We start from the raw sequence: 27,611 nt of genomic DNA, 5'->3' as shown, positions 1-27,611 counted from the left end.
GTGGCATTTAAAATGGACAGGCAGATAAAGTCAATTCCTGGAGGAAACATTAAGCATGATCCACTAGCAGCATTCCTACAAGGAGCACTGAAGCGTGTGTGCACATGCACATACCAAAACTCTCATCAGCAAGGAAATGCATCACTGAGGCAGGTTAAATGAAGTAGAGCATTTTTTATTCCTGGAAAATAAACCTACGTGAGTCTCACCACGCCACTGTTTTTAGCTCTTCTTTCACGCTTCATAAGAACCAAATGCAGACACCTAGGTGGCACATTCTCCATTGGGTATGTCTTCCTACTAAACAATCACCCAAAAATGTTCCAGTGGTGGTGAAACACAAGCATGCTGACTCAACCAAATCATGTTACTTTAAATTTTTAAGAGAAAACTTGCAAAACCAAATGTCAAAATATCTGACTGCCTTTAAAATAGGATCTATGAGTTTTTTCAGTTAAAAAGAAGCCAATGGCCTTTCTGGATGACAGCCAGGTAACCCTTAATCATGAATGAGTCTATCACCATGTAACCCCTATTGCACTGAGGAACCCTCAACTCAGAAACTAGAAATCAGGTAATCACAGACCTTCAGGAGAAAAAGAGAAACTTGACATCTGCGGTCGTCTTAAAATCAAAAGGCAGGCTGATATTGATTTAATGGGTTATCAGATATTTTTTAAAAATAGGATGCACTGGTCTACATAGTGTTGTGCTCTGAACTTTATAAACATGAGCATCCACATGTGCTAGAGGACACAGCACCCACATAATGCTTTTTCTTTCCTCCTCTAAGGCACATTTTAACAATCACAATTTTGTCACATCAGAAATAATACTCCCCAGTTTCACTCTTCCCTGGGCTCCTCTCGCATCTCTCTGCTGCATTTTGGGAAACTTCAAGGGACAGAGTTCTCAGAGAGAGATGGAAAATCAACCACAGAGCCAAGAAGGACTGCAACAAACAAGAGCTAATGGCCTCTTGGCTGTCTCGCGTGCGTGCTACGAAAGGGGTGGGGGGGAGAGAGGGCCGTGACACCCCTTAATCCCAAACCTCTGGGAATCACATGCCATCTTCCATACATCTGATTAGCAGGACCTCTTCAACAGTACAGCTGTTCCAGAAATCCTGAGCCATGTCCTTCCTTGGCCCTCAGTGTTACTCAAATGATACATGCGTGGGATATGGCTGAAGTGAGCGCTAAAATCTGTGGTCACAAGCTGAGCAAACGACCCATGTGGAAAGGCTACTCAAAACCCTGGCCTCATCAATACCATGTTTCCAATGAGTTCACCAGCCACAGACTTAGCTCCATCAACCACAGAGGTAGAGATGTCAATCAAATCTAACAAAGTTTATATACAAGTAAGATGAATGTGGCCATGGACTGCCTCATTTGCATGACTGACATCTGTCCTGCCAACACCTAAAAAGGACTCTGCTGAAACCAAAGGTGCCCAACTACCTTCTTCTGTCTAAACTTTACTAGAAAGGGTTAAGCTAAAAAGGTATAAAATTGGTTCAAATGCTTTCCTAAACAAAGTTTTTTTCCCCTCCCCCTTCTCCCTCTTAATACATTCCAGAATGATACAGTGCTTTACCCAACACAGATTCAAGTTTAAATCTTGATCTTTGTGAAGAAATTGCCTTGGCAACCTCAAATTCTCTTTAATGGGAGTCACACCACAGTGGGGGCGGGGGGGGGAGGCATAAATGTTTTGTACAAATCAGAATTACAAACCTTTACATGAATCATCCTCAATGGGCTGTTTGAAAGCTGTTATGTCACTGAAAGTGCAAAGAAATAAAACCACTTTATCCTGTTCATTTCGAATTGGAGCAATTTTCACAAAGAACCACACAGGTGTCCCTGAAAGAAATATCAAAAGGTTGGTCAGTAATTTTCATTTTCATGTGAGGGGCTATGGAATAAAGACTGGGGAATGAATAGGTACACATATTAATTCATTTTTGAATGGCCTCATTCCTTTAGGTGCTGGGATATCATACTATTAATTCCTTTTCTTGCTGGAATAAAAAACTTTCATGATGACTATTCGGCAGGGATTTTCTTCAAGTAATTTTGTAAGTGTAGATCTCTTAACCCTTGCCAAATGATTAGAAAATGAGTCAAGAACCTCCTGATCTTATGGAAAGAACTAAGGTACAGAAACCTACATGCTTGCTTTAGACCATGCAGTGGACAAGTAAACAGTAGGGAGCAGGATGGACATTGCCAACCACAGACAGCAGACCATGGAAACTCAAATTTCCATTGCAAAGGGGTCCTACTGACAAAATCCAGTTTGGGAATCCATCAGTTTGACTCACATGCTCAATCAACCATGGGCCAAAAGCTATATTTCTAAGTCTCTCTCCCCAAAATAAAGATTGCAAAGGTCCCATACAATGAGGCAGATGACAACACACTGAAGAAGGAAGAGAACTACCCACAGTGATTCTCCCAGCATAGACTCCCCCATAAAGGGACGTTTCTAGTTGGCTTCAGGCTGTGATTACATTAGTGCGTTAGGAAGCTCAACCACTGTGTTTCAACTTCCAATCCTTATTCCTGAGCAAAAATGGGGGATTAATGAACTCTTCCAAAGCACTGCCCTAATCCACCCAAGGAGAAGGTGAGTGGGGCTCATCTGACTAACTTCTCAGAGAGGGCATCCACTCAGGTATCTATGGCTAAATATATCTGCACTAAGTCCGTCTCTGGCTTCCAAAAAAGAGTTAGGGAACCTATGGAGGACATCACAGCAAGCCACACCAATCAACTCTGTGACACAAAACTTAAATGAGAAACAAAGAAATGGTAGGTTCTTCCCTACCTAGTTCTCGTATCCCAGTTCCTTAAACAGCATCTGGGAAATAAGAACTTAATAACTACTGGCTGAATTCTGTATAACTGGGACAATACTTTACATGCTATTTTATAACCATTTACAAGTTAAAATACATAATAAATGTCTGATTGACATTTGCTTTGCAAATATGACTATACCACTTATTCACATGGAAGTATAAATAACCATAAAATATACAAATAGGCAGCAATTAGATCATATAGGAATATATTCTCTTTAAAGCTTGATTATCCATGTAATCATTCATAGTTAATTTTAATCTTCTGTCCATTTTCCCTTTCCATAATTTTCAGCTGCCTGTTTCTGGGTGCTCATAGAAGAGATTATAAAGAAAAAGATGTTTCGAAAGAAAAATCCACCATACAAAAATCACAGATAGCAATCCAAAACCAGGAAGAATATGGCCTTTGTAACCCCGACTGTTTTTGAAAGGTCTGTTACGATCCCCCATCCCCCAGTCCCCTGCTCATAACCTGTGGGCTTTAAATGATTTTCAATTAAGCAACAGAAAACTCAGAATAAAGTGTCAAATCAAGTGAACCTATATACCCACAGCTCTCCATTATATCCTAGCTGGTAAGACAAAAAGCAAACAAATCAAAAAACCATTTTCTTTCTGCTCTATAAAAAAAAAAAAACAAACAACTAAAGCAAGTTTTTTCAGACGATAAACCAGAAGACACTGCGAATTTACCAAACCAGTAAAGAATCAGATTACAGCCCCCCCCCCACCCACTCATGAGGTCTAGCTCCAGGAGCCTCATCTTGCTGAATTCCCTGGAACCGTGACCTTCCCAGCCGCCACCTATGGGCCCCTACTGCACTGTGTCAGCTGGCCCAGTGCCTGTGAACTTCTCCACTTGGGACTGTGCCACCTAATCTTTATTTTCCATTTATGACTCCCAGGACTGATGACGTTAACCCACATCTCCCAGATCATGAGAGCCCCACTGTAGTAGTCATGTTGGGAGGCCTTTTTCATCTTGCTAGAGTTCAAGCTCATTTTAGACTCTCCCTATTTCTGTAGGTCAATCTGTTTAAAGCTATGTGCTTCTTTCCACCAAATCGTGCCCAATGCTTCCTCCAGAAGTGTTCCCTGAGTAAACACATACTATCCTGATCACTTCTTTTCAGTAAACAAATAAGAATCTTATACCAAAAATTCACATAGTCAGTACACTGTCTTAGAGTTCATCTCAAGCTGATCAGTTGGGCTTGTTGAGGGAGAAAACCTCCTATTCCCTGATCCGGTGTTTCCTCATGGACAGAGATCTTTCAAAGGAACCCTCAGGTCTTTTCCATGGGTCAGTAATTTGGGGGTCAAGAATTGGATATGTATAGCTCAACCACTTCTCATCTGTGTTTTTAGAGATGAATCTGCATTCTGCTCTGTGTCCTCATTCTATAGATCTTAGGGGAGAAGTCAAAAGGGCAGGGGACAACTGGTAGAAGCCTGCAGTTCTCCAGTGCTACCTGTGTTGGGTAGGTAAGTCTGATTCTAGAATTCACTGTAAGAAATTTTACTTGCACATAGACATAAACTACATTCTCTAGGATTAGCTTTACTGGTGATAAAAGTGATATTTTAACCTCCATTTGTCTGATTCCTGATATCTCTCTTGATTGGTTCTGATCACAGGCAAGGAAAGAAAGTGCTCCAGGTTGGCCCAAACTTTAACAGTTGAGGACTCTTCCCTTATTTTGACCATAATCCACTCTGGGGCAGAATATCTGAAATACTATCTCTCTCTCATCACCCTGTACCCCTATTTAAACGGCATCTAGTGCAATGTTTTCATAGGATCACATTAGGCCATTACATGGCTCAACTCCAGAAGGCGCCATTCTGGAGTTGTGAAACCCAATCACCTCGGCAGGGCAGGGACTCTAGGAATGACAGCTGAGTTTCAAAGCAATAAATCCTACTTCCAGTGTCTCCACGGTCACTCAGACCTGCCTCTCTCCCAAATCATCATTCCCTACAAAATCTAGGAAAGCAAGCAGAATGGGCTTAAATTTTTATTTCTGAAATTCTTTCAAAAGAGAACATGAGTCCCACCTAGGTGGCACAGAACAGTAATTCCAACCTTTTAATATTAAGAGCAAAGCATTTTTAACCAGTGAAGCATTACTCAAAGTCTCAATATAGGAAACAGCTGCTTCAAGTGAACATAGGCTGTCCAGAGGCTGGAGGCCCACTCAGTTTCTCTTCCATCCCTCTGGATGCCCCCAAGGACATTCAGGAGCTGCCCAGAAGCAGAGACCAGGGCATGTGGCCTCCAGGGACTTCTAGAGCCCAGACTAGAGTAGGATTCATTCCACCAAGATAAAGAGAAGCAATGCATGCACAAATATTCACACATACAGACACAAAATCAGGAAGATGAGGTTAATCAGGAAAATTCTGCCTCTGCACTCAAATGGCTATGGTGGGAAAATCAAGAAAAGCAAGTATTTGATGTCCTATTTCTGTAAAAAGGACAAAGGGTGAATAATAAATAAAGGAAGATCAATGCACGAATCCAGGAAAAACACAGCAAAGGCTGATGGAAAAGATAGCAGGTCTTTCCTGGCTGAAAGTGTCAGTGGCGGGGGGGGGGGGGGGGGGGGGGGGGGGGGGGGGGGGGGGGGGGGCAGGCCCGGGTCAGGCTCCTCCTCCTCCTGGTCACTCTGTGATTCTTATCCTCTAATAGCTCCCTTGGGTCATGGAGTAATGAACCTGACAACTTGACTTGGCTATGGGGTTTCTCAGCCCCAGCAGTCAGATAGCAAAACAGCAAGGCTCAGATGTACAAGAGATTTTTTGGCCTCCGTCAGGTTTCCTCCTACCCTGCCCCTCCTCCTAGGTACTCCCTGTAACCTGGCAGCCAGGCCATATGTGACAGCAACAGAACTGACCAAGCCACTATCACTGGCTCATGGGAATAGCTGCATGGGCCATTGAGATAGACCCAGCAGACCATGGTGGCTGCCCCAGGAAACAGACCAACTGGTCTCAGGTCACCTTCACTGAGACAAACAACAAATATGAAGAGAGTATGAAGGAGCACAGGGGGAAGCAGTAGCCACTGGCCACTAGAACATCTGATTGGGATTCCCAAGCCTGGGGGTTGAGCCCTATCTCTTAGTTTATCGCACGCCTTGTCCATGTCCCCTTAACCTCTTTGAATCAGTTTCCTCATTTGCAAAATAGGGATAACAGACTAACTTTAGATTCAGTAAAACTATACACATGTCTGATACACTCCTCTCTTCCTTTTAAATCCCTCGCCTGTAAGGCTGAAATGTTTGAGCTCACCTCACAGAGGTATCTGATGACTTAAAAGAGATTGTATCTCATGGTGTTTAATGAAACTGAAAGCTGCCTCTACCTGTTCTAAGAAAGAAGGCCAGTCTCAAACATGAGGGAAAAGCTAGAAAAATCAATGCTTAAGCCTCAACATAATTCAAATTTGATTGAAGAGCAAACCACAAAACCTAAATAAATGGAGACGGTTACACTGTTTGTAGATGAGAAGATTCAATTTTGTAAGATGTCAAACCTCCCTGTTTAATATATAAATTTAATGCAATTTCAATCAGAATCTCAGTTGTTCTTTTTTTTGTTTGTTTTTCACAAAGTTTGATGAATTGAAATTCAACTCAAGTAGGAAAATAAAGTAGAAGAAGGGCCAAGAAATCTTTGAAATTTTTTGAGAGAAAAATAGTGACAAGGACTATATACCACAGCTGACCCTTGAACAAAATAGGTTTCAGTTGCACACATCAATTTATACCCCTTTTTCTATAAATACAGTACTGTAAATGTATTTTCTCTTCCTTATGATTTTCTTTGTAACATTCTTTTCTCTAGCTTACTTTAAAAATACAGTGTATAAGACATATAACATTCAAAATATGTTTTAACTATTTATGTTATTGGTAAGGCTTCTGGTCAACTATAGGCTATTAGTAGTTAAGTTTTTGGTGAGTCCAAAGTTATACCCAGGGGCACCTGGGTAGCTCAGTCAGTTAAGCCTCCCAGGCTTAACCCTTGATTTTAGCTCAGGTCATGATCTCATAGTTCATGAGTTTGAGCACCTCATCAGGCTCTGTACTGATGGTATGGAGCGTGCTTGGAATTCTCTGTCTCCCTCTCTCTCTGCCCCTCCCACATGCTATCTCTCTCTCTCTCCCCCCCACCCTTCCTCCCTACCCCCCTCCTTCTCTCTCTAATTGAATAAACTTTTTTTAAAAACCTGGGGAATTGACAAAAGCCTTTCCAAAAAAGTTATATCCACACCTTCAAATGCAAGGCAGTTTGGCACCCCTAACCCCACATTGTTCAAAGGCCAACTGTACAGTAACTAAGAGCTATGGACACTGGCCCTAAAACAACAATATCATTCATTGAGTGTTTACAATGGAGCCCATTCCTGACACACTGTGGTTTACTTCTCATAGCCCTGTCATGAGATGAATTGTGACTACATTATCCTCCCCATTTTAAACATGGGGAACCCAAGTGGGAGAACATTTTAATCAAACTGACATAGTTAATAAGTTACAAAAGGACTCCTGGAAAAGGTGAGGAGAGAAACAAGCTCACGAATGTGTGAGAATCTAGCATAGAAGAAAAGGACATTTCAGGGTGCCTGGGTGGTTCAGTTGGTTAAGCTTCCGACTCTTGATTTTGGCTCATATCACGATCTAACAGCTCGTGAGATGAAGCCCTGCATGAGGCTCTGCGCTGACATCACGGAGACTGCTCGGGGTTCTCTCTCTCCCTTTCTCTCTCTCTCTGCCCCTCTCCCACATGCATTCATTCTCTCTCTCTCTCTCTCAAAATAAATAAATAAACAAACAAACAAAAGTAAAGGACATTTGAAATTAGAAGGGAAGAGCTTCTTCCTTCTCGGTAACTATTAATACATAGTACCGATACAACTGAATAAGCAATGTGGAAAATAAATTGTGAGATTGCTACATCACACAATACATAAAAATACATATTTAATGTCTTAAGTATTCTAACATAGCTATAAAGGTACCAGAAGGAAAAAAGGAAGAATATTTTTATCATTTAGGTAAGGAAAAAAGCTTCTTAAACATTGTATAAAGCTCAGAACCATAAAGGAAAATACTGACATAAATGTTTTACTTATAAATGGCATAAAATATATAATTAAAAAGAAAATATGATTAAATAAAAATATTTTTCAACATTGAATATCCCTTACAAATAAAATGCTCCTAGCACTGAATAAATAAAAGACAATCCATTAGGAAAATAGGCAAAATATGATGGTTTTCCTATTAGATTTCTCCCCAACTAGACTGTAACCTCCTCAAAGGCAGAGTCAGTTTCTTATATCTGGATCTCTTTGGCTCAAACCCACAGGGCTACAGCAGGTCATCGGTAAGTATTTGTCTGGCAACTTCTCCTTGCTGGCTTAGCACAACCACAGTAAGAAGTCTTTTCCTCAGCTTCTCTGATGGAGAAGCTGGAGACCCAGAAGTCTCAAACATGAGGCCACCTGCCACACCACAAATCGCGAGGTCAGTCACATGCTGAGGAGTGTTACCCAGAGTGTCTGCTTTCACTCAGAGCTCGTACTTCATGATTTTCTTTCAACATTTTTTAAGTTTTTATTTTAATTCTAGCTAATATACAGTATAATATTAGTTTCAGGTATACAGTATAGTAATTCAGCACTTCTATACACTTATTGTGTTGAGCATAGAGTGGTATATACTATTTTAACATTTTTTTAAATAGTTTATTATCAAGTTTGTTTCCATATAATACCCAGTGCTCATCCCCACAAGTGCCCTCCTCTATGCCCATCACCCCCTGTCCCTTCCCCCACCCATCAGCCCTCAGTTTGTTCTCAGCATTCAAGAGTCTCTCATGGTTTTTTTGCCTCCCTCCCTCTCCCCGACTATTTTCCCCCTTCTTATCTCCCATGGTCCTCCGTTAAGTTCCTCCTAATCCTCCTATATGTGCAAACATATGATATCTGTCCTTCTCTGCCTGACTTATTTCGCTCAGCATTAACACTGTCTAGTTCCATCCATGTTGCTATACAAGGCCAGATTTCATTCTTTCTCATTGTCATACTTCATGATTTTCTTGTTTGAGAAATGGAAAGACTATGTGACTAGCACAAGAGTAACCTCCCAAATATTTACTGAATGAGCTCATTAATGATTGTCGTTGATGTAACAAAATTATCAAAAATACTGAGAATGAGTGAAGTAATAATACAAAACACATAGCACTACTAAAATGGCCAGGTTTATTCACCAGATTGGCCAATAGATAAAAAGAAATCTTTCAAATAATCCATCCTTGAAGATATGTTATAGCATTCCACACACTCATTCCAAAGCACACTAGGAAGCCTTTTGCTAATTACTCCCATTCCCAAAAAGTAGGACAAACATTAATGCTTATCAATAGAAGATTCTTTCTACAAAGTTCTCCTTGCAAATACTACTAAAGAATGGGAGGAGGGAAAAAAACAATTTATTAGGAGTTTATTAAAAAGCCAATAAGAAAATCACCACAATTAAATAGAATATATGAGCAAAGAAACTGAACAATTAACAAAGAGAGGGTAATTTTAAATGGATAGTAAATAGGAAAAAAATACTTCAGTCCCACTAGCATTAAAAATACTCTTTAAACAAAAAAATTTTAATTGTAGGCAATTTGATAAATTGAAAGTTATACTGTTCAGTGCTGGTGTAGCACAATGAGTCAGACACTCAAAATCTGCAAGTGAACTTGGGAATGGGTTCAATTCTGAAACACTGTTTGGCAAAATGTCTCAGAAACCTTAGTTCTCATTCTCTGACTGTAATTCTCAACTTCTAGGAAATATTTCAGAATGACAATACCTTTCCATGAAGATACTACTTTGGCACTGTGTTTAATAAAGTTTAGAGCCTTATAAATATCCAACAATGAAAGAAGTATTAATGAAATTCATTTCTAAATTATATTTATGGGGGATCTTAATGAGGATTTTTTTTTTTCTGAGAGATAGAGACAGTGTGATCAGGGGAGGGTCAGAGAGAGAGGGAGATACAGAATCTGAAACAGGCTCCAGGCTCTGAGCTAGCTGTCAGCACAGAGCCTGAAACGGGGCTCAAGCCCACTAACCGTGAGATCATGACCTGAGCCGAAGTCGGACGCTCAACCGACTGAGCCACCCAGGCTCCCCTTAATGAGGATATTTTTATGATAAAAGATTAAATATATGTATGACTTCAAGCTATATACACATCAGGGGTGTGTAGGTGGCTCAGTGAGTTCAGCTTCTGACTCTTGATTTCAGCTCCGGTCATGATCTCACAGCCCCCTAATGTGCTCCATGCTGGGCTTAGAGCTTGCTTGAGATTCTCTCTCCCTCTGCCCCTCCCCCAAATCATGTACACTCTCAGGAAGGAAGGAAGGAAGGAAGGAAGGAAAGGAGGGAGGGAGGGAGGGAGGGAGGGAGGGAGGAAGGAAGGAAGGAAGGAAGGAAGGAAGGAAGGATTATACACACATCAAAATCTCAATTATGTATCAAGTGTAAGAAAAACCTAAAAGGAACCAAAATATTAATAGTATTGTAGTATTTCTCTGGGTCTTTGGTGCAATTGTTTTTCTTCATATCTTCATGCATTTCCCATAGTAAAAATGATCCAATCTAAAAATCAGAGAAAAAATACATAAATTCTTTTAGATGATGACATTTTACAGCTAAAAGTCTCAACAGGGGTGACTTCTCCCCCATGGGATTCTACACTCCTTTAAAATGCTGAGAGTTTCAGTCTATTGAACCAGACAATTTGCCTTCTCCCTCCTCTCCTTCCATGCATTTCTGTTCAGTTTGATCCTTGAGAGCATCACTGGTCAGTTCAGCCCCACGCTGCTCCAACCTCAGCCCTGATACCCTTGCTCTGAATCAAATGCTTCTCTTTCACTCATCTGTTTCTTGATAACAACCAAGCTCTTTCAAAGTCACTCAACAAACATTCACAGAGCACCTCTTTTAACTGGGCTCTGTGCTACATACTCGGCATGTTCTACCTCAGGCCAGATGAGGAGTTCCTGAAAGGAAACATGGTGCTTCCCACTTCCTGGGCACTGCCTGGGGCTCAGCAGATGGAGGGGAAAGCCAGTCAGTGGGCACCACTGATTAAAGTCCCTACCCTCAATCCTCTCCAGTCCTGGAGGAGACACCCCTGGACCTCTCTCCTTCCTTATAACTGCCTCTTCCTCCCTCCCCCTGCAGGTCACAAACAGCTTGTCGTGGGGGTCATTCCTAAGTGGGTCCCCAACTTCCAGTTTCCTATGCTCCATTCCATCTCCCCACTCTACTGGAGTCATCTTTATAGAATGTAAATCTGCTTATACACTTAATGCCCCTCACCCCAACCCTCTTTCTCAACCACTGCTCTTAAGGTGAATTCTAAATTCTTTAATGTGGTCCCTCAAACCTCTCCAGCCTCAACAATTAGCCCTTGTCAATTTATATGTTTCTATTATTACTCCATGAGTTTGGGGGAAGCATTTGCTATGTGTCAGGCACTGTGCTGGGTTCAGGGGATCCAGCCATGTAGGAGACACACCCTGTAGGCATGAAGTTTTCACTATAGCTGCTCTCTATCTTGGCTCTGCAGCATGTGATATGTGCACCAGCAGCGCTGGCATCACCCAGGAGCAGAAGCTCAGACCCTTCCTCAGACCCACTGACCAGAACTACCACTGCAATGTGCAGGTGATTTCCAATGCATGTCAAAGTCTGAGCAGCCTTGATTTTGGTCTCTAGAAACCTCAGGGCTTGCTCTCACCACATGCATTTCATGAGCCGGGGCTACTCTTTGCCCTTCCCTCTGCCTAACTCCCACCCTCCTTCAGTTTCTGCATGATTTCCTGTCTGCTAGGAAGACTTCCGTCCCTGCCCTCCTAGGTTAGGGTTCAGTGACCTTCTCCAAATGATGTCACTAACAAAAAAAAAAAAAAAAAAAAAAATAGGGCTCTGTACCATCTGCTGTACAGGCAGAGGCTGTGTCTGTCTTTTCATAACTACATCCTTAGCAGAAAGCCTGTGTCTAACATAGAGTAGCAGGTCAATAAAAAGTGGTTTAAAAAAAAGCATAGAATTCAGTGCAAATATAAAATTCCCAGGCTTAATAAATAATTTAAAGTTTCTAAATTCCTTAGGACAGGGTGGGATTGGGAGGGGGGGGGGCGGTGAACAGGTTTCTAGGAAGAAACCACCAGTATCTGCATTTCATGCTTCATGTGTCACATACAGGCTTAGCCTTTTATGGCACTCCCCACTAGCCCTCTAGACATCTTCGTGTAAATCAGGAGGAGAAGCTCCTGCCTCAGCACAGATGTAATTCTAGGCTAGAGTGCATGGAGGATTCAGCAAGTTGGTTTCCAGTTGCCCCCATGCAGGGTGTAGCAGGCACAATCATAGCTGGGGGGCCTGCCTTGTACCCACAGTTAGATGGCCCCAGCTTTGGAAGAATGGCCATGGAACAAGTGCTGGAAACCAGGTCCTGGCTCCACATGACCTTGAGTTAGGAATTTAACTTCTTATACAATGGATATCGATAACGTCAGCCATCCCTGCTTTATGGGGCTTAGAGAATCCACATTCTGAAATAGAGTGGAATCACATCTACAGAGTTTATTTTCTGAAGTCAAAGGGTAAGGTAAAACTTGCAAATGACCAAATTACTCTTGAAAATTCCTTACCACCACTCAGGAAATAGAGCCCCATGCTAGGCTGACACACCCCGCTCTCAATAAGCTTACCACAACCTGAAAGGAGGGAAGAGATGTTCATTCTTTGGTAGAACATTAGTTGAACTAATTGGAATGCATGTGTGGGCCATGTCTACCTAAAGTATAGAATCACCTTCAGTGCGATGAGATGCTCACAATACAAGGCCTTCCGCCCTGGAAACCGCCGAGGGAACAGCAAGCTCCCCTCTCCCATTGCACACTCCCTCTGGAGTATATACTCCCTGAAGGGAATAGCAAATGAAATCACTGGCTCAATTTAAATTAAGTTCCCCTTTCTCCCCTTTTTGTGCCAAACACATATAATTGAGCAAGTTAAATGCATAGTCTAATGAAGCTTGAAAACTCTAAAGCAAAATATAAATGCAAAGCATTATTTTGGTGATACACCTACCCAATTAGTATTCTGTGTCAAAGGGAAATCCACACTATTCTATACGAAAGGCTCCCAGTGTGGAAAACCTTGAACTTACTCCATTAGCTTAGGGCACATGCATGGAGCATCTCCTCCCCATGAGAAGGCCAGTGTGCTCCCGCAAGAGCTGGTGCTTTGGGGTGTGCTCCCCATCAGTGAGGATCAGCACGGAGACATTCAGTCTTTCACCCCGCTCCTCTCCCGCCTAGGAACTAGGTCTACTGGCTGAAAGAGGGGGATGGAACAAGGCACCACATTAGTATGAAAGCCACAGGACCGACCCTCTTGGATTAGTTGATGCCCTGAGCCAATCTCTCAGATCAGCCCCAGTAGAGGCCACCAAACAAACAGTCCTCTCAGCTGACTGCTCCAACACCCAACACTTCCAGAACTAAAGAAAAGCCCCAGCACCTTCCAGATAAAAGCAACATATGCCCTTTGCTTTCCAGAGCAAAATGCATCACTCTGAATACCACCAAAATAAACACTTACCCTCATGGGCTATCTGGGCCACGCTGGAAACATTCTATTGAACCTATGACCTACCATCCAATCCTACATAAAGAGCAGAATGTTTTACAAACAAAATCACTTTTTAAAAACAAAAGCAAAGCACTATTTGATATCTCTGCAGCCCTGCCAAGGCCTCCCCATTCAACAGGAAACCTCCTAAGAGAAAAGTAAGTTTTATAGCTGTGTATGGCTATTGACCTAAGTTCTTCATTAATATACTTTGAGGAAGGAATTGTAGTGAAAACAAATACATATTAACACCCCACTGTGAATATTAATACTGTTTCTGATGGAAAACTAGGGTCATCAGGAGAAGAAAATTCTATTCAGAAACTCTTTTTTAATGTTTTATTTCTTTTTAAGAGAGAAGGAGAATATGAGGAGAGGAAGGGCTGAGAGTGAGGGGGGCAAGGATCCAAAGTGGGCTCTGTACTGAAAGCAGAGAGCCTGACACGGGGCTTGAACTCACGAACTGTGAGATCATGACCTGAGCCAAAGTTGGACGCTCAATCCACTCAGCTGCCCCTGTTTACAAACTTTTTTTTTTTATTCCAATGTAGCTAAACATACAATGTTATTAGTTTCAGGCATACAACATAGTAACTCAACAATTCTATTTATTACTAAGTGCTCATCAAGATAAGTGCCCTCTTAATCCCCTTCACCTAATAGGGTATCTATTGGCGTTATCTGCTGTGCTAGGTACTACGGAAGACAAAAACAAACAGGATGTGGCCCCGAGTCACTGTCCATGTCTTCCTTTCCCTCAAGAAGGCTTAAAGTCTACAAGGGTCTTCAGCCAGCAGCTCACCATACGGGAAAAATACCAACTTGGCAATAAGAGAGATCAAGAAGTCTTAATTGGTTGGTGACAAGTTCAAATGTTCTGTAAGGATCAGTGTAACTCAGCAATCCAAACCTTTTATTCAAAACATACACAGCAGCCTCAGGTAACAACATTTAGCTGATGGAGGAAAAGAAAATGCAAGACAGTAACAAAGGAAAATGATCTCTTTTACTATTCCAAGTGCATAAAGGTATGGCTCAGGGTGGTCTCAATACTCACTGTTCTTCTTGTACATCAAAATTTCAAAGGAATTCATCTCATAGTTCTCAAATGTTTGTCGAACCTTTTCAATTGTGTCTTTATCAGTCAGCTCCCCATACATGAAACTGCAAATCAACCAAAGAGCTCAAGTTAGTTTCACAAGTACTGATTATTGTACCAGCATATGTTAAATATCTTTCCTATACCCAGCTCTGTGCTATGTAGAATGAACACACACACACATGCACACACACACACACACACACACAGATAAAACAATCATTCAATCAAAAAAGTGTGACCAGCACTCTACCATCACCTCCCCCCCAGCCTCCCCGCCAAGAAAGGAACAGTAGAGTAAGGAAGATACCCAGAAAAGTGTGGATCAAGAAACATTATGACCAACACTTTTGGAATCACAGAACACAGGCACAGACCCTGAGTGGTCAGTGAAGGCTTCCCAGAGGTAGAGACAAATGAAATCTAAAGACCAGGTAGAAATTAATGAAAAGAGGAAGGAAAAAAACTTTTCAGGCAAAAGAAGAGCATGTGCAAAGGCACTGAGGTAAGAGTGAGGTTAATTCTGGAGGCTGAATGTAGTTCAGTTCAGTGTGACTTAAATATACACAAGGAGGGGAGATTTCACAACAGATAACATGGAAAGAAAAGCACAGACCGGATCATGAAGGAGTACGTGGCATTACAAACCATGTGAAGTCATTTAAACTTTATCTTGAAAGCAATGGGGCGGAGGAGGCAAACAGTGGACAGTTGGAACCAAGAGAGTTCCATAATTAGATTTGCATTTTAGAAATACAACTGGGGGAAACTTCCCAGGAAAGATGGCCAATTAAATGTGAGCCAAAGATTTTTCCTCTTCTAACTCCCAACAAAATAAACAAAAGAATAGGGAGGGAAAAATCACAGAAATTCATCAACCAAAGAATTGCGCCAAAGGGTGCAATTTGATGCTCTAAACATCAAGCCAGAGCTAAGGAAAGAAACAGAAGATTCAGCCACTGTCTGTGCAGCTCTGTTTCCTACCCACCCCACCCCACCCCCAAAAAAGCACTGGGTTTAAAAAATTGAGATGATAAAATCCTACAGTTCTTAGTACTGCTCACATTTGGAGAAAAGTAGACTAAGGCGGGGCAGGGGGAGAGTAGCATGAAAGAAAATTAGAGAAAACCTCTATATAGCAGACATTATTACCGACTAATTCTGGTTCTCGCAGAGGCCCGAAAACTGCCAGGACTGTCCATTTTCCTGGGCCCCACTGTGAATATGGTCTGAAGACCAAGATTTTTCCCTTTAGGAACAAGATACACCCCCAACTAGGTGGAGTAAACCATGGCATGGCCCACTAACCAAATGGAAGAGGACAAAAGCCATCTCTCAATGGGGCAGGAAAAGCCAGTCCTGACCACCTCAGGCCTTCGTGCAACCAGAACAAGAAGGAAACCAATGCCCAGTCCCCGAGTCTCGGGTAATGTGGACGCAGTGGCCTGTGTTCCTAAAGAAGACAATCCCTAACCTCCAAAACTGTGCATACAGCGTGCAGTCCAACTTCCTCTTGATGCCTTGAATCAAAGAATCCTAGAATTTCAGAGCTACAAAGAGTCTCAGAGGCAGTCATTAACTTCAGTGCCTTGCTTGGCCTCATTCTGGAACAGCCTTGAGCCTACTGCAGACCTCTGATTGTCAGCACTCTATTTAAAAAAAAAAAAAAGTGCCCTCGCTGCTGACCTTATAAATCCTGTGTCACCTGTGTTATTATGTCCCTTCCCAGCCCACTGACATTATTATCTATGGTGTACCTTGTGCCTCTCTGATGCGGTGGTCTGCTTTTCATCTACAAATCAGGAAAACAGATAAGTGAGCTTCTTGAATTACCTTTAAAAAGATGGCTAGATCAAGACAAAATCAGCCCTGCCTGAGAACAAGAGGACTTTTCCTAGGAGGTAAAAACGTAGCTCTGGGACCTTCTTATTTAGCCAGTTGCCTTTTTAGCTTTCTCCCACTTTCTCTTTGAGTTAATTTGCTAGATAAGTGACCTCCATTTAAGTGACACAATGGTATACATGCTGGCAAATTCCTTCACAAGGTAAAACGAATCCCTGTAAAAAGGAGACTTGAAATAAGTGAAGTGCCATAACTACTCCCAGCTTCCATCAGTCCTATGTCCTTCAAACTGTAACTTACTGGTAGCTATAAGTTTTCTTTACTTGGACATTAGATGTCATATACCTCCAATGCAAGAAATAAGCAAAAGGGGCTCTTGAGCCATTAGGAATATAGCGAGCATGAAGGCACGTTTATTTTTGGAGAAGAGGCACCTTCAGAAAATTAAAAATGTTTCCTACAGTTGTACATAAAAGAAAAGTTGGCTGATTTATGTGTCTGATTATAGCCAATAAGAAGGGAAGGAAAGGCTGCTCCAGTCACACCAAAACGTGAGGTTAACTCTCCCGATTTGTTTTGATTGTATATGTGCATATATCAAGGTAGATGTAGACGCTTATGAGGAGAACCACAAATATAAGAGAATTTTATTGCAGTGCTTAAGAGTCATAATTTCCAAATCTTTGAGGGAAGAAGGCAAATCTTAAATTTCCCATTTCCTAGACCCAAAATACCTAAAATGTAAGAAAATGATATTTTCAAAGCATTTAATATTTTTCACCAAACTAGTTACATGGCTGATTTAATACCATCAAAATGCTAACAAAGGACTATGTCTTTGTTAGACAGGTTTTTCCACGCTTTGGGGAGGAGTTTCTTTCTGGATCTGGAAGGTGTGAGGAAACGATTCCACTTCCTGCAAGCACCAATGAAGACAGAAGACTCCGAAGAAGGCAAGGAGTGAGAGAAGCCCAAGGCTGTGGTGAGCCAATACCCTGCATGGGCAGTGCGGGGGCGTCGGGTGGGGGGTCGCGTTGGGCATGGCCAGGGATAGGCTCTGTTCTACTTGCTCTGCTCCACACCTTGAATGTGCTTTATTATTTTTAATATAGTTTATTGTCAACTTAGTTTCCGTATAACACCAGTGTTCATCCCAACAAGTGCCCTTCTCCATCCCCATCAATCATTTCCCCTCTCCCCCACCCCCATCAACCCTCAGTTTGTTCTTTTGAAGTCAGTATTTTCATTTCCTTTGAATATATATACCCAGGAATGGGATTGCTGGATCATAGGGTAGTTCTGTTTTTTTTTTTAAGTTTATTTTTTTGTCAGATTGAAAGATTTTTTTCTTTTATAGTTTACTGTCAAATTGGTTTCCATATAACACCCAGTGCTCATCCCAACAAATGCCCTCCTCCATGCCCATCACCCATTTTCCCCCTCCCTCATCCCCATCAACCCTCAATTTGTTCTCAGTATTTAGGAGTCTCCTATGGTTTGTCTCCCTCCCTCCCTCTCCTTAACTTTTTTTTCCCCTTCCCTATGGTCCTCTGTTAAGGTTTCCTGTTCCACATGAGTGAAAACATATGGTATCTGTCCTTCTCTGCTTGACTTTATTTCGTTTAGCATAACACCCTCAAGTTCCATCCACATTGCTACACGTGGCCAGATTTCATTCTTTCTCAATGCCATGTAGTATTCCATTGTATAGATAAACCACATCTTCTTGATCCATTTGTCCATTGAAGGACCCTTAGGCTCTTTCCACGTTTTGGCTATTGTTGAGAGTGCTGCTATGAACATTGGGGTACATGTGCTCCTATGCATCAGCACTCCTATATCCCTTGGATAAATTCCTAGCAGTGCTATTGCTGGGTCATAGGGGAGTTCTATTGTTAATTTTTTGAGGAACCTCCACACTGTTTTCCAGAGGGGCTGCACCAGTTTACATTCCCACCAATAGTGTAGGAGTGTGCCCGTTTCTCCACATCCTCGCCAGCATCTAGAGTCTCCTGATGCCAGCATCTAGAGTCTCCTGATTTGTTCATTTTAGCCACTCTGACTGGTATGAGGTAGTATCTCAGTGTGGCTTTGATTTGTATTTCCCTGATGAGGAGTGACGTTGAGCATTATTTCATGTGTCTGTTGGCCATCTGGATGTCCTCTTTGGAGAAATGTCTGCTCATGTCTTCTGCCCATTTCTTCACTGGATTATTTGTTTTTTGGGGTATGGAGTTTGGTGAGTTCCTTATAGATTTTGGATACTAGCCCTTTATCTGATATGTCATTTGGAACTTTCTCTTCCTGTCCCTTTGGTTGCTGATTAGTTTGTTGAAGGTGCTTTAAAAGAGTGCTTTTAGCACCATGGCTCAAGGGTACAGCTTGCTTAGTAACCCTGTACAATGCACAGGCATTGGGCACTGTTTGCCATAGCACCATTTGCCTCTGCCTTTGAGGTAGTGACCAGAGATGTGACAGCATGAATCAGAAGGTAACTAACTCTTAGTTCTCTTCTCCTTTTCTGGCGAAAAGCCCTATGAGCAAAGTCCTTTCTCCAATATCATAGTGATTCTTCTCAAATATTTTTTTAATTAATTTAATCCTTAGGGTGCCTGTGTGGCTCAGTCATCTAAGTGTCCAACTCCTGGTTTCACCTCAGGTCATGATCTCATAGTTCATGGCTTCAAACCCCCATCAGTGGGTTTGATAGCACAGAGCCTGCTTGGGATTCTCTCTTTTCCTTCCTCCCTCCCTCCCTCCCTCCCTCCCTCTCTCTCTCTCTCTCTCAATAAACCTTAAAATAACTAAGTTACTCAACTACAATTTTATTTCATTTTCATTTAATTTTATTTAATCATCTAACTTTCATATCATTTCATCTAACACCTCACAAACTTTTGAATTCCTATTTTATAGAGAAAAAGACTTTTCTGAGTTTTTCTAGTCTCCCCCCAACCCATCTCAGTGACTACAAGTCCATCATTTTGTAGAGACCATGTCTTAAGGCTTCTTGGATTTCCCAGTATAGTGCATGAACTAGAGGTGATATTACTATAAACATTCCTGTATAAGCATTAAATGAGAGAAAGAAAAATCCCACACCAAGTAAGCCATTTTTATTTTTCCAGAAGATACATGACAGACTGCTCAACAGAACAACCCCAAACATAAATACCTGCAGGTACTGCTTTTTTGCATCACTTCCGCCCTGTGATAGCCAGACAGCTTGCAAAATCCGTCATTGCTGTACACGATAGGCCAGTCCACTATTTGGGCATTCCCCAACACAAAATTAGTATCTGTTAAGAAAAAAAAAAAAAAGAAGAAGGAGAAAAGAAAAGGGCATATGAGGCAAGACACTAGTTGAGATTCAATGAGGACATAAGTAATGTCAACCAATCCAGGTATCTTTGCTTTCCTCTAAAACAGTCTCTTGAATAGGAAAATACCCCTGTGCAGAATATAAATGAAAAGTCCTTTAGACCTGAATATTTCGAATTCAAATGCTAGGGTTATTGTACTCCAAAAAGAACTTAGCAAAGGAAACATACTTAATCAACCAACCAATGAATCTTGGAGAGATCCAGTGATCCCCATGAGACATGTTCAAGTTCTAACTGATCTCACTGAAAGTACACCGGTACTACGGAGAAAGAGAGAATATAAAAGGAATTTCTTCTAGGCTCCATTTAGCATCTTAGCCTTGTCAGTCTTTTAGCCAAAAGCTACAAATTGGCCTTGTTGACCCTGAGTGGCATTTACCCATCCTAAAAGGAGACAGTCTTCTTAGAGAGGCAGAGGAAGGGTGACAGAGAACTGCTTCATGAAACACACACACCAGAGAGCCCTCTTCTTGGTAAGGAAGTGACTAGACATCCCATAATACTAGAGCCTTGTAGAACCTGATCGAGATGCTAGCAATGGCAAAAACTTTCTTGCTAATTTTGAGATTTTTGTAGCAGCAGAAGCCACATGTCAGAGCTCTTTCACGGACCACCAGCCCACATTCGCTTCAGATGCAGGGATGAGGTCAGCAGGTATGGCTGCTCTGTGCATTCCCATCACTTCCCACATTTCTGAAGATCAAAAGTCTTCAGTACTTTCTGTGCTGAATCAACTGTCTCTTTTTTTCTCTTCAAGACCTTAAATTAAAGAAATAGCATCCAGAATTTAAATATAATCATTCTTTTAGCTTGGCTCTCTCCTCTCCACAGAATACTTAACCATTTCCCAAGAAAAGAAAGAACGCACACACCCTTCTTTTATTTATTGGAAGCTGATGGGGGTCTGTTTATATATGTGCACTGGATAGAGTGAAATAGTAGTCACATAGAATGTCTTCATTTAAGTGGGAGGTTAGTTTCGTTCTACTACAGCATCTATAATTTATTCACAACATGGGTAACCATCCCTTCCTATCTATGTGGGGAGGAGTTGAGGAATGAAAGGGAGAGGGAATAACTAAATACAGTAATCTACTTTGGAAAATGCTTTCATCTATTTAAAAGAAACATAAAACACAAATTTCATGTAGTTAATCTATAAACCTGTTAATTTTGTAAACATGCTTTTATTGAAAATCTACAACCAGTCTTTCCTTCTATCTCTCCCATACAGTCATGAATACTTGCTGAGTACCCACTAGGTCAAGCACATTATAAGACTCTGGAGATATCCAGCCTGACGAGATATGGTCCATGCACTCCAGGAACTTATCAGGACAAGAAGACATGTATACAACTGTATGCATGTCTTCTTGTCCAACTAAAGAAAGCAGTAACAAAATTATTAACTCCAAGATAGGAGAAGAACTGTGTCTCAGAGGGGTCACATTTGAACTTGTTCTAGTATGGAAGGATGAGTAAGATTCATTCAAACGTTGCGAATGCCTAACATGTATGATACAAAAAACAATATTTAGAGAAATAAAAATATGATGCCTGCCTTTGGTAAGGCTGTGGAAGGAAAAGAATATTCCAGGCTGAGAAGCAACATGAGCAAAGGTCTGATAGCATGGAACACATAAAGACAGGTGTAGACAGACAAAGGGCAGTCAGGAAGATTGGAAGGAGATGAGCCCAAATACCAGACTGGGATGGGTCTTGACTATCAAATATCTTTGACTTTGTTCTGGAGACAGGATAACCCTTTATGGTGGTCTTTTCTTCCTGAATAACTCACATTTCTTCAACAGAACAACTAAGCTTTAAAAAAAAAAAAAAAAAAAAAAAAAAAAAAAAAAAAAAAAAAAAAAAAAGCACAAAACCCACTAAATCACTCCTGAGCATATATGAAGTCCAGTGGGTTTAACTATCTCCCTTGTTGACTCCTAAAATTGTCAGTAATTTCCCTTAAAGACCTAGAGTAGTTGAGGGAAACTGTGTGAGCTTTTTCTTGGCTAGTGCCCCACTAAAGTTATGTGCTAAGAGGGAATAATAGCCAGTTATAAATAATGATTGACTGCATGTGTTTATTTTCTCTCCTATCGTAGGCACCATTAAAATAAATGAATTAAAAAGGTAAAAATTAGAGGAAAAGAAAACAAAAAAAATGACTATGAAAGAAGCAGAAATAATACATGAAACAAAAAAGAACTTTAAAAAAAAAAATATCCCCAATTAGTATCCTTAGAGAGATTCAAGAGATATTACATCCATAAAACAAGAACAGGACGATATAGAAAAAGAAATAAGAGAACACATAATACCTTCTGTAAATTAAAAGTGAGTAATTAAAAATTCAATATGTTAGAAGATAAAGTCTTGTAGAGAATAGTACAGAAGACACAAGAAATTTTTTTTAAATAAGACACAGAGGATCAATCCAAGAGGAACAGCATGCCTCCTAACAGGAATAGCAGAAAGAACAACATGAGAAAGAGCCAGAGGCTTTTTTTTAAATTAAAACAATCAAATGTGAGGATAGAATGAAGATATTCAGATGTGTAAAGATCTAGGAAAGTTATTTCCCACATATCGTTTCTCAGGAAGTTACCTGGGGATGTGTATCAGCAAAGCGAAGGAGCAAGAAAAGACAACATATAACTAGAGGAGAGAGTAGCTCCAAATATAGAAAGGAGGAAGGAAGCTAACAGAAAGGTTTAGCACAGAATGGTTCAGAGAACAGAAGTTCCAGAAGAGAGTTACCTAGGGATCAAGGAGGTCAGGGATCTGACAATATTCTTGATCACCTGAAACAACATAAGTCAATACGGTTATTATAATTTGGGGGGGTGGGCAGGAAAAAAATTAGAAGCATCAAAGAAAACAAAAGCTGTGCAAGAAAGGAAACCAAATCATACCTTGTCATATCACTGTCACAACAGTGTAAACACCTTATTAATTTCCAATTTTTAAAACCAACATATGGTCAAGGCATGAAATATTTAACTATAAGTATCTGAATATAACCATATCAATTCCAACACCATGAAAATACAAATGATAAGTTTAGAGAAAGAAGTGAGAACAATCATGAGTTGGTGTCTAGTGGTGATATAATAAAAAAGAAAGGTATATAAGATCTCCTGGGTGGCTCAGTCAGTTGAGCATCTGACTCTTGAACTTCACTCAAGTAATGATCTCAGGGTCCTGGGATCCAGCCCCAAGTGCTAAGCATGGAGCTGGCTTGAGATTTTCTCTCTCTCTCTCTCCTTCTGTCCCTCCCCGGCTCATAATCACTTTCTCTCCTTCTCTCCAGAAAGAGAGAGAGAGAGAGAGAGAGAGAGAGAAAGGGAGGGAAGGAAGGAGGGAGAGAAGGAAGGAAGGAAGGAATGAAAAGAGGGAGGGAAAGAAAGAGAGGGAGGAAACGAGAAAGAGAGGGAGGAAGAGAAGGATGGGAGGGAGGGAGGAAGGAAGGAGTAAATATTTTACTTAAAGTTGCAAAGATAACCTATAAAGGAGTAAAATACTTGTATTAGGAGAAAAGGGTAGAAAGTAAAGTGAGATAAAAACTCAGCTAAATTAACAAGTCAACGGCTAATTGCTAAAAGTGATAATCTAGAAATAGCCGTAATGCATATTACTTAGAGACATGGCAGAAACTATAAGAGGAAACAGCTATAATTAGAACATGTGACCCCTGGTGAGCAGGATGGACAAAGGGACAAGGCATAGGATGGTTCTTTTTCTTCATAAGCTCTTCAGTTTGATTTTTTCAACCAAGAATGTATATTACTCTGATAAAAATAAGTATATTCTTAATTTTTAATGAATTTAATCAGAAAAAAATTAACTTATTGATTAATTTTCTACTTGCTAAAAAATGAGAACAGGATACATTTCAAGCTCCAGATATCACTGCAATTTCCCATAACTGTATTCTGGACATCCCTGAAATGGGCTCCCCCTTCCTCAGACATTTCCATTTTCCCTGGGGTGCAGATTACAGCCTTATCTGGGAAAAAACACATCTCCTGGTATCTTCTTGGACTTCAGAAAGGAAATAGAAAAATAGGAAGTAGTGTAGGAATAGAAACATCACCCTACAGATCATCCACTCAAAGTATTTCTCAATCATAGATTTCAAAATTTCAAAATAGTTATCTCTCACTGTTAACCCAAGCAAGAAATTATAGTTACCCAGAAGCAAGATTCCCTTGCCACTATGTGATAGAAGGTTTAGGAATTCCCTCTTTATCGAAGGATGTGGAGTGAATTAAGGAAAGAATTCTAGTCCTAGTCACAAAGCCATTTGTCTCCAACAGGAGAGAAATTCTTCCCCCTCCCCCTGCCCCCCCCCCTTTGCACACACACATATACCCTACTATGGTTGTGTGGAAAGGGGGAATATTCTAGATTCCCTTCAATTCCTAAGCTTAAATAATTGACCTGCAAATTGACTTCAAAAATCCAATCTGTTTATAAATTGTGGGCTATCTATACAAATAACATCACATATATCATCAGAAACTAAGGGATTCCACATAGGCAATATTCCACGTATTAATAATAATATATACTACTTTTTCATATTTACTCTGTGCCAGGCTTTGTACTGAGACTTTATCATATATTACGGTGGGGATTTTTAACCATTATAACAATCTTTGTGAGGTGGTATTGCTTTACTAAAGGAAGTGTCATAGATTTCATCATTTTACTCATGAGTACACTGAGCCTCTGCAGACACTCAGTCACAGCAGGTTAGAGTTACGATTTGAATCCAGGTCTATCTGACCTCAAAATCCATGCTTTTAACCATCATATATTACATCATCTCTCTCTAACTTCATTAAGTACTAAAATCAGACCACTTCTATGAAAATCTTTGTAACACATTAGATTTATGTTCCTTCCCATAAAAATACTAAGTATAATGAGACCTTTAATTGACGAGTCAATATTGCCATTATTGTTATCATATATTATGATTCTACCTTGTGATCTACAATGATGTCCTCAGGAAATATACATGTAGGTAGAAGTAATTGTTCCTCATCTAAATGGTTGGGTTCTTCTGTCTACTTTTCAAAGTTTTGTCTCTTTCCTCACTTACAAATTATCACTTCCCATTTCTTAAAACTTAGTATGCTGACCTATTCTATAACAGTACTGTTTCCACACAGTGATAGAAGAGAAGGGAGAGGAGGGGACACTTTGTTCCTGGATTCCCATCTGACACCCAGGGGTAGAAGAGGACACCACACTGGCAACTTATAGGAGCCACAGAGTAAACCTGGTATTGCTCCTGAACACCACCCTCAGCTCCTATGGAGTCCAGAAAGTATCAAGAAGCTCCCAACTATACCACTAGTGCTGAACTCCATGGTTATCACAGTGGAGTGGAGTGACCCAGTAGCCAAGGGCTATGTGTCAAACAGCCCCACGTGGGGGTTCAGGCAAGTATCAGAGATGAGCTGCACAGCCAATGAGGGCCTAGATGGGATCACATTATGTACATACACACGTACACACATACACATAACACACACGCACATACACACACACACACACAAGGGAGTATGTGTTGGGCTGAACCAGGGCATTAAGTTCTGTTCAATCCGAAGTTCAGTTCCTTGTCACCTAGTGACCAGAAGAGAGGCCATTGCCAGAGACTCAAGAAAACACAGGAGGAAAATAAGGCCTTGCTCTGGGGATCAGAGGCCCCAGAAGTGATGCACACCATCATAGGGAAAAGAAATGGGAAGGGTAGAAATGGATTCTGAACACAAGAGATGAAGTCACGCAAAAAAGAATAGTTATGAATAGTTGATTAACTGTCAGACTTCGGCTCAGGCCATGATCTTACCATTTGTGGCTTCAAGCCCCATGTCAGGCTCTGTTCTGACAGCTCGAAGCCTAGAGCCTGCTTCAGATTCTGTGTCTCCCTCCCTTTCTGCCCCTGCTCCACTCTCTCTCTCTCTCTCTCTCTCAAAAATAATAAACACTTTTTTAAAAAGAATATTTTCCATTGTATATATAAACTACATCTTCTTTATCCATTCATCAGTTGATGGGCATTTAGGCTCTTTCCAAAATTTGGCTATTATTGAAAGTCCTGCTATAATGCCATTTGCAGCAACATGGATGGAACTGGAGGGTATTATGCTAAGTAAAATATGTCAGTCAGAGAAAGACAGATACTATATGTTTTCAGTCATATGTGGATCTTGAGAAACTTAACAGAAGACCATGGGGGGAGGGGAAGGGGGACAAAAAGTTACAGAGAAGGAGGGAGGCAAACCATAAGAGACTCTTAAATACAGAGAACAAACAGGGTTGATGGGAGGTGGGGGAGAGGGGAAAGTGGGTGATGGGCATTGAGGAGGGCAGTTGTTGGGAAGAGCACTGGGTGTTTTATGGAAGCCAATTTGACAATAAATTACATTTTAAAAAATAAAATAAATTATAAAATAAAAAAATAAAGTACATAAAAAATTAAAAAAGAATAGTTAAAATGGAAGAACTTGAGATACTACTAACTGGGATGTTCATAATCTACCTTTGCTGTTCAGTGCTGCAGGAGCTTCTGAGAGAGATAAGATTTGTTAAATAAAATAAAGAATAGAGACCCTAGGTGGGTCTGAGTCAGTTTGCTACCACACCTCCAGAAGGATATCTGCAAAAGAGATGGGTGCAGAAAGTGGGAATCCCCTGAAAAAAAGTGCAATAAATTCTGGTACAAGAACTAATGACAGTAGTTTTGCTTAACCAAGTCTCCTTCATTCCTCCAGGTGGTTGGCTACACTCCCGCTGGTGAAGAATGCCAAAGAAGAGGGCTCTAGTGCAGCAACATGGACTTTCTAGCCAAATGGAGAGACATGCGTTACATATCCAAGCATAAATGACTCCGGGATTATTTACTATTTTCTAAGCTGAATACATGAAAATTTATTTTGAAGCCAAACAAAACTTAATTAGGTAAGTATCCCACTGCATGGACAAAACATAAAAAAACAAAAATCAAAAAACAACAACAATAAAAAAAAACCAAGACTGCAGCAGAAATGGCCTGATATGGATACAAGTGATTTGGAGATTCTAAGCTGGAAAATGTTGGGATATTTGCCATTCTTCACAGTGAAAAGGGCATCATCACCTTCAATACTGCATGTATTAATAGTCACTAGATCATTACCCATAAGGTGGGTAGAACCTAGTATAATACATTTTTATAGATACTGTAAAAAGGCTTAGTAAAGCAAAGAAACTTTTCCTAGGTCATGTATCTGGTAGAGCTGGGACTAACACTGTATCAGGGTTCTCCACAGAAACAGAAGCAATAGGTGGTGTGTGTATATGTGTATGTGTTTATATATATTAAAAAAGGAAAGATTTATTATAAGGAATTGGCTCATGTGATTATGAAGGCTGACAAGTCCCAGGATCTGCAGTTGGCAAGCTGGAGACCCAAGAGAGATAATGCTGTAGTTCTAGTTCAAGACTAAAGGCCTAAGAACCAAGAGAACTGATGGTGTAGGCCAAGGAAGAGCCAATGTTTCAGTTGAAACCAAAAGGCAGGGAGAAACTAATGTCTCAGCTTAAAAGCAGTCAGGCAAAAGGGGAAGTCAGCCTTTTGTTCTATTCAGGCTTCCAACTGATTAGATGAAGCCCACTCACAGTAGGGAAAGAGAC

The 27,611-nt window shown here is 40.8% G+C and overlaps 1 protein-coding gene across 2 annotated transcripts in view; it reads right to left on the bottom strand.

Moving 5' to 3' along the window:
* The window catches only part of KCNH1 (potassium voltage-gated channel subfamily H member 1), a 393,338-nt gene that overhangs the window by 347,603 nt on the left and 18,124 nt on the right, over window positions 1-27,611 (bottom strand). For both annotated transcript variants that reach the window (XM_039230120.1, XM_039230121.1), the window contains exons 2-4: window positions 19,712-19,835; window positions 14,653-14,759; window positions 1,740-1,868 (exon numbers count right to left, since the gene is read on the bottom strand). In XM_039230120.1, coding sequence (XP_039086051.1) covers window positions 1,740-1,868; window positions 14,653-14,759; window positions 19,712-19,835 — 360 coding nt within the window. The remainder of the gene's footprint in view (window positions 1-1,739; window positions 1,869-14,652; window positions 14,760-19,711; window positions 19,836-27,611) is intronic.

Source organism: Hyaena hyaena, unplaced genomic scaffold, assembly GCF_003009895.1.
Source record: "Hyaena hyaena isolate Hyena2069 unplaced genomic scaffold, ASM300989v1 scaffold_43, whole genome shotgun sequence".
Taxonomy (NCBI): Eukaryota; Metazoa; Chordata; class Mammalia; order Carnivora; family Hyaenidae; genus Hyaena; species Hyaena hyaena.
Note: the sequence above shows the minus strand (reverse complement) of the source record. Positions and strands in the feature narration are given on the sequence as shown.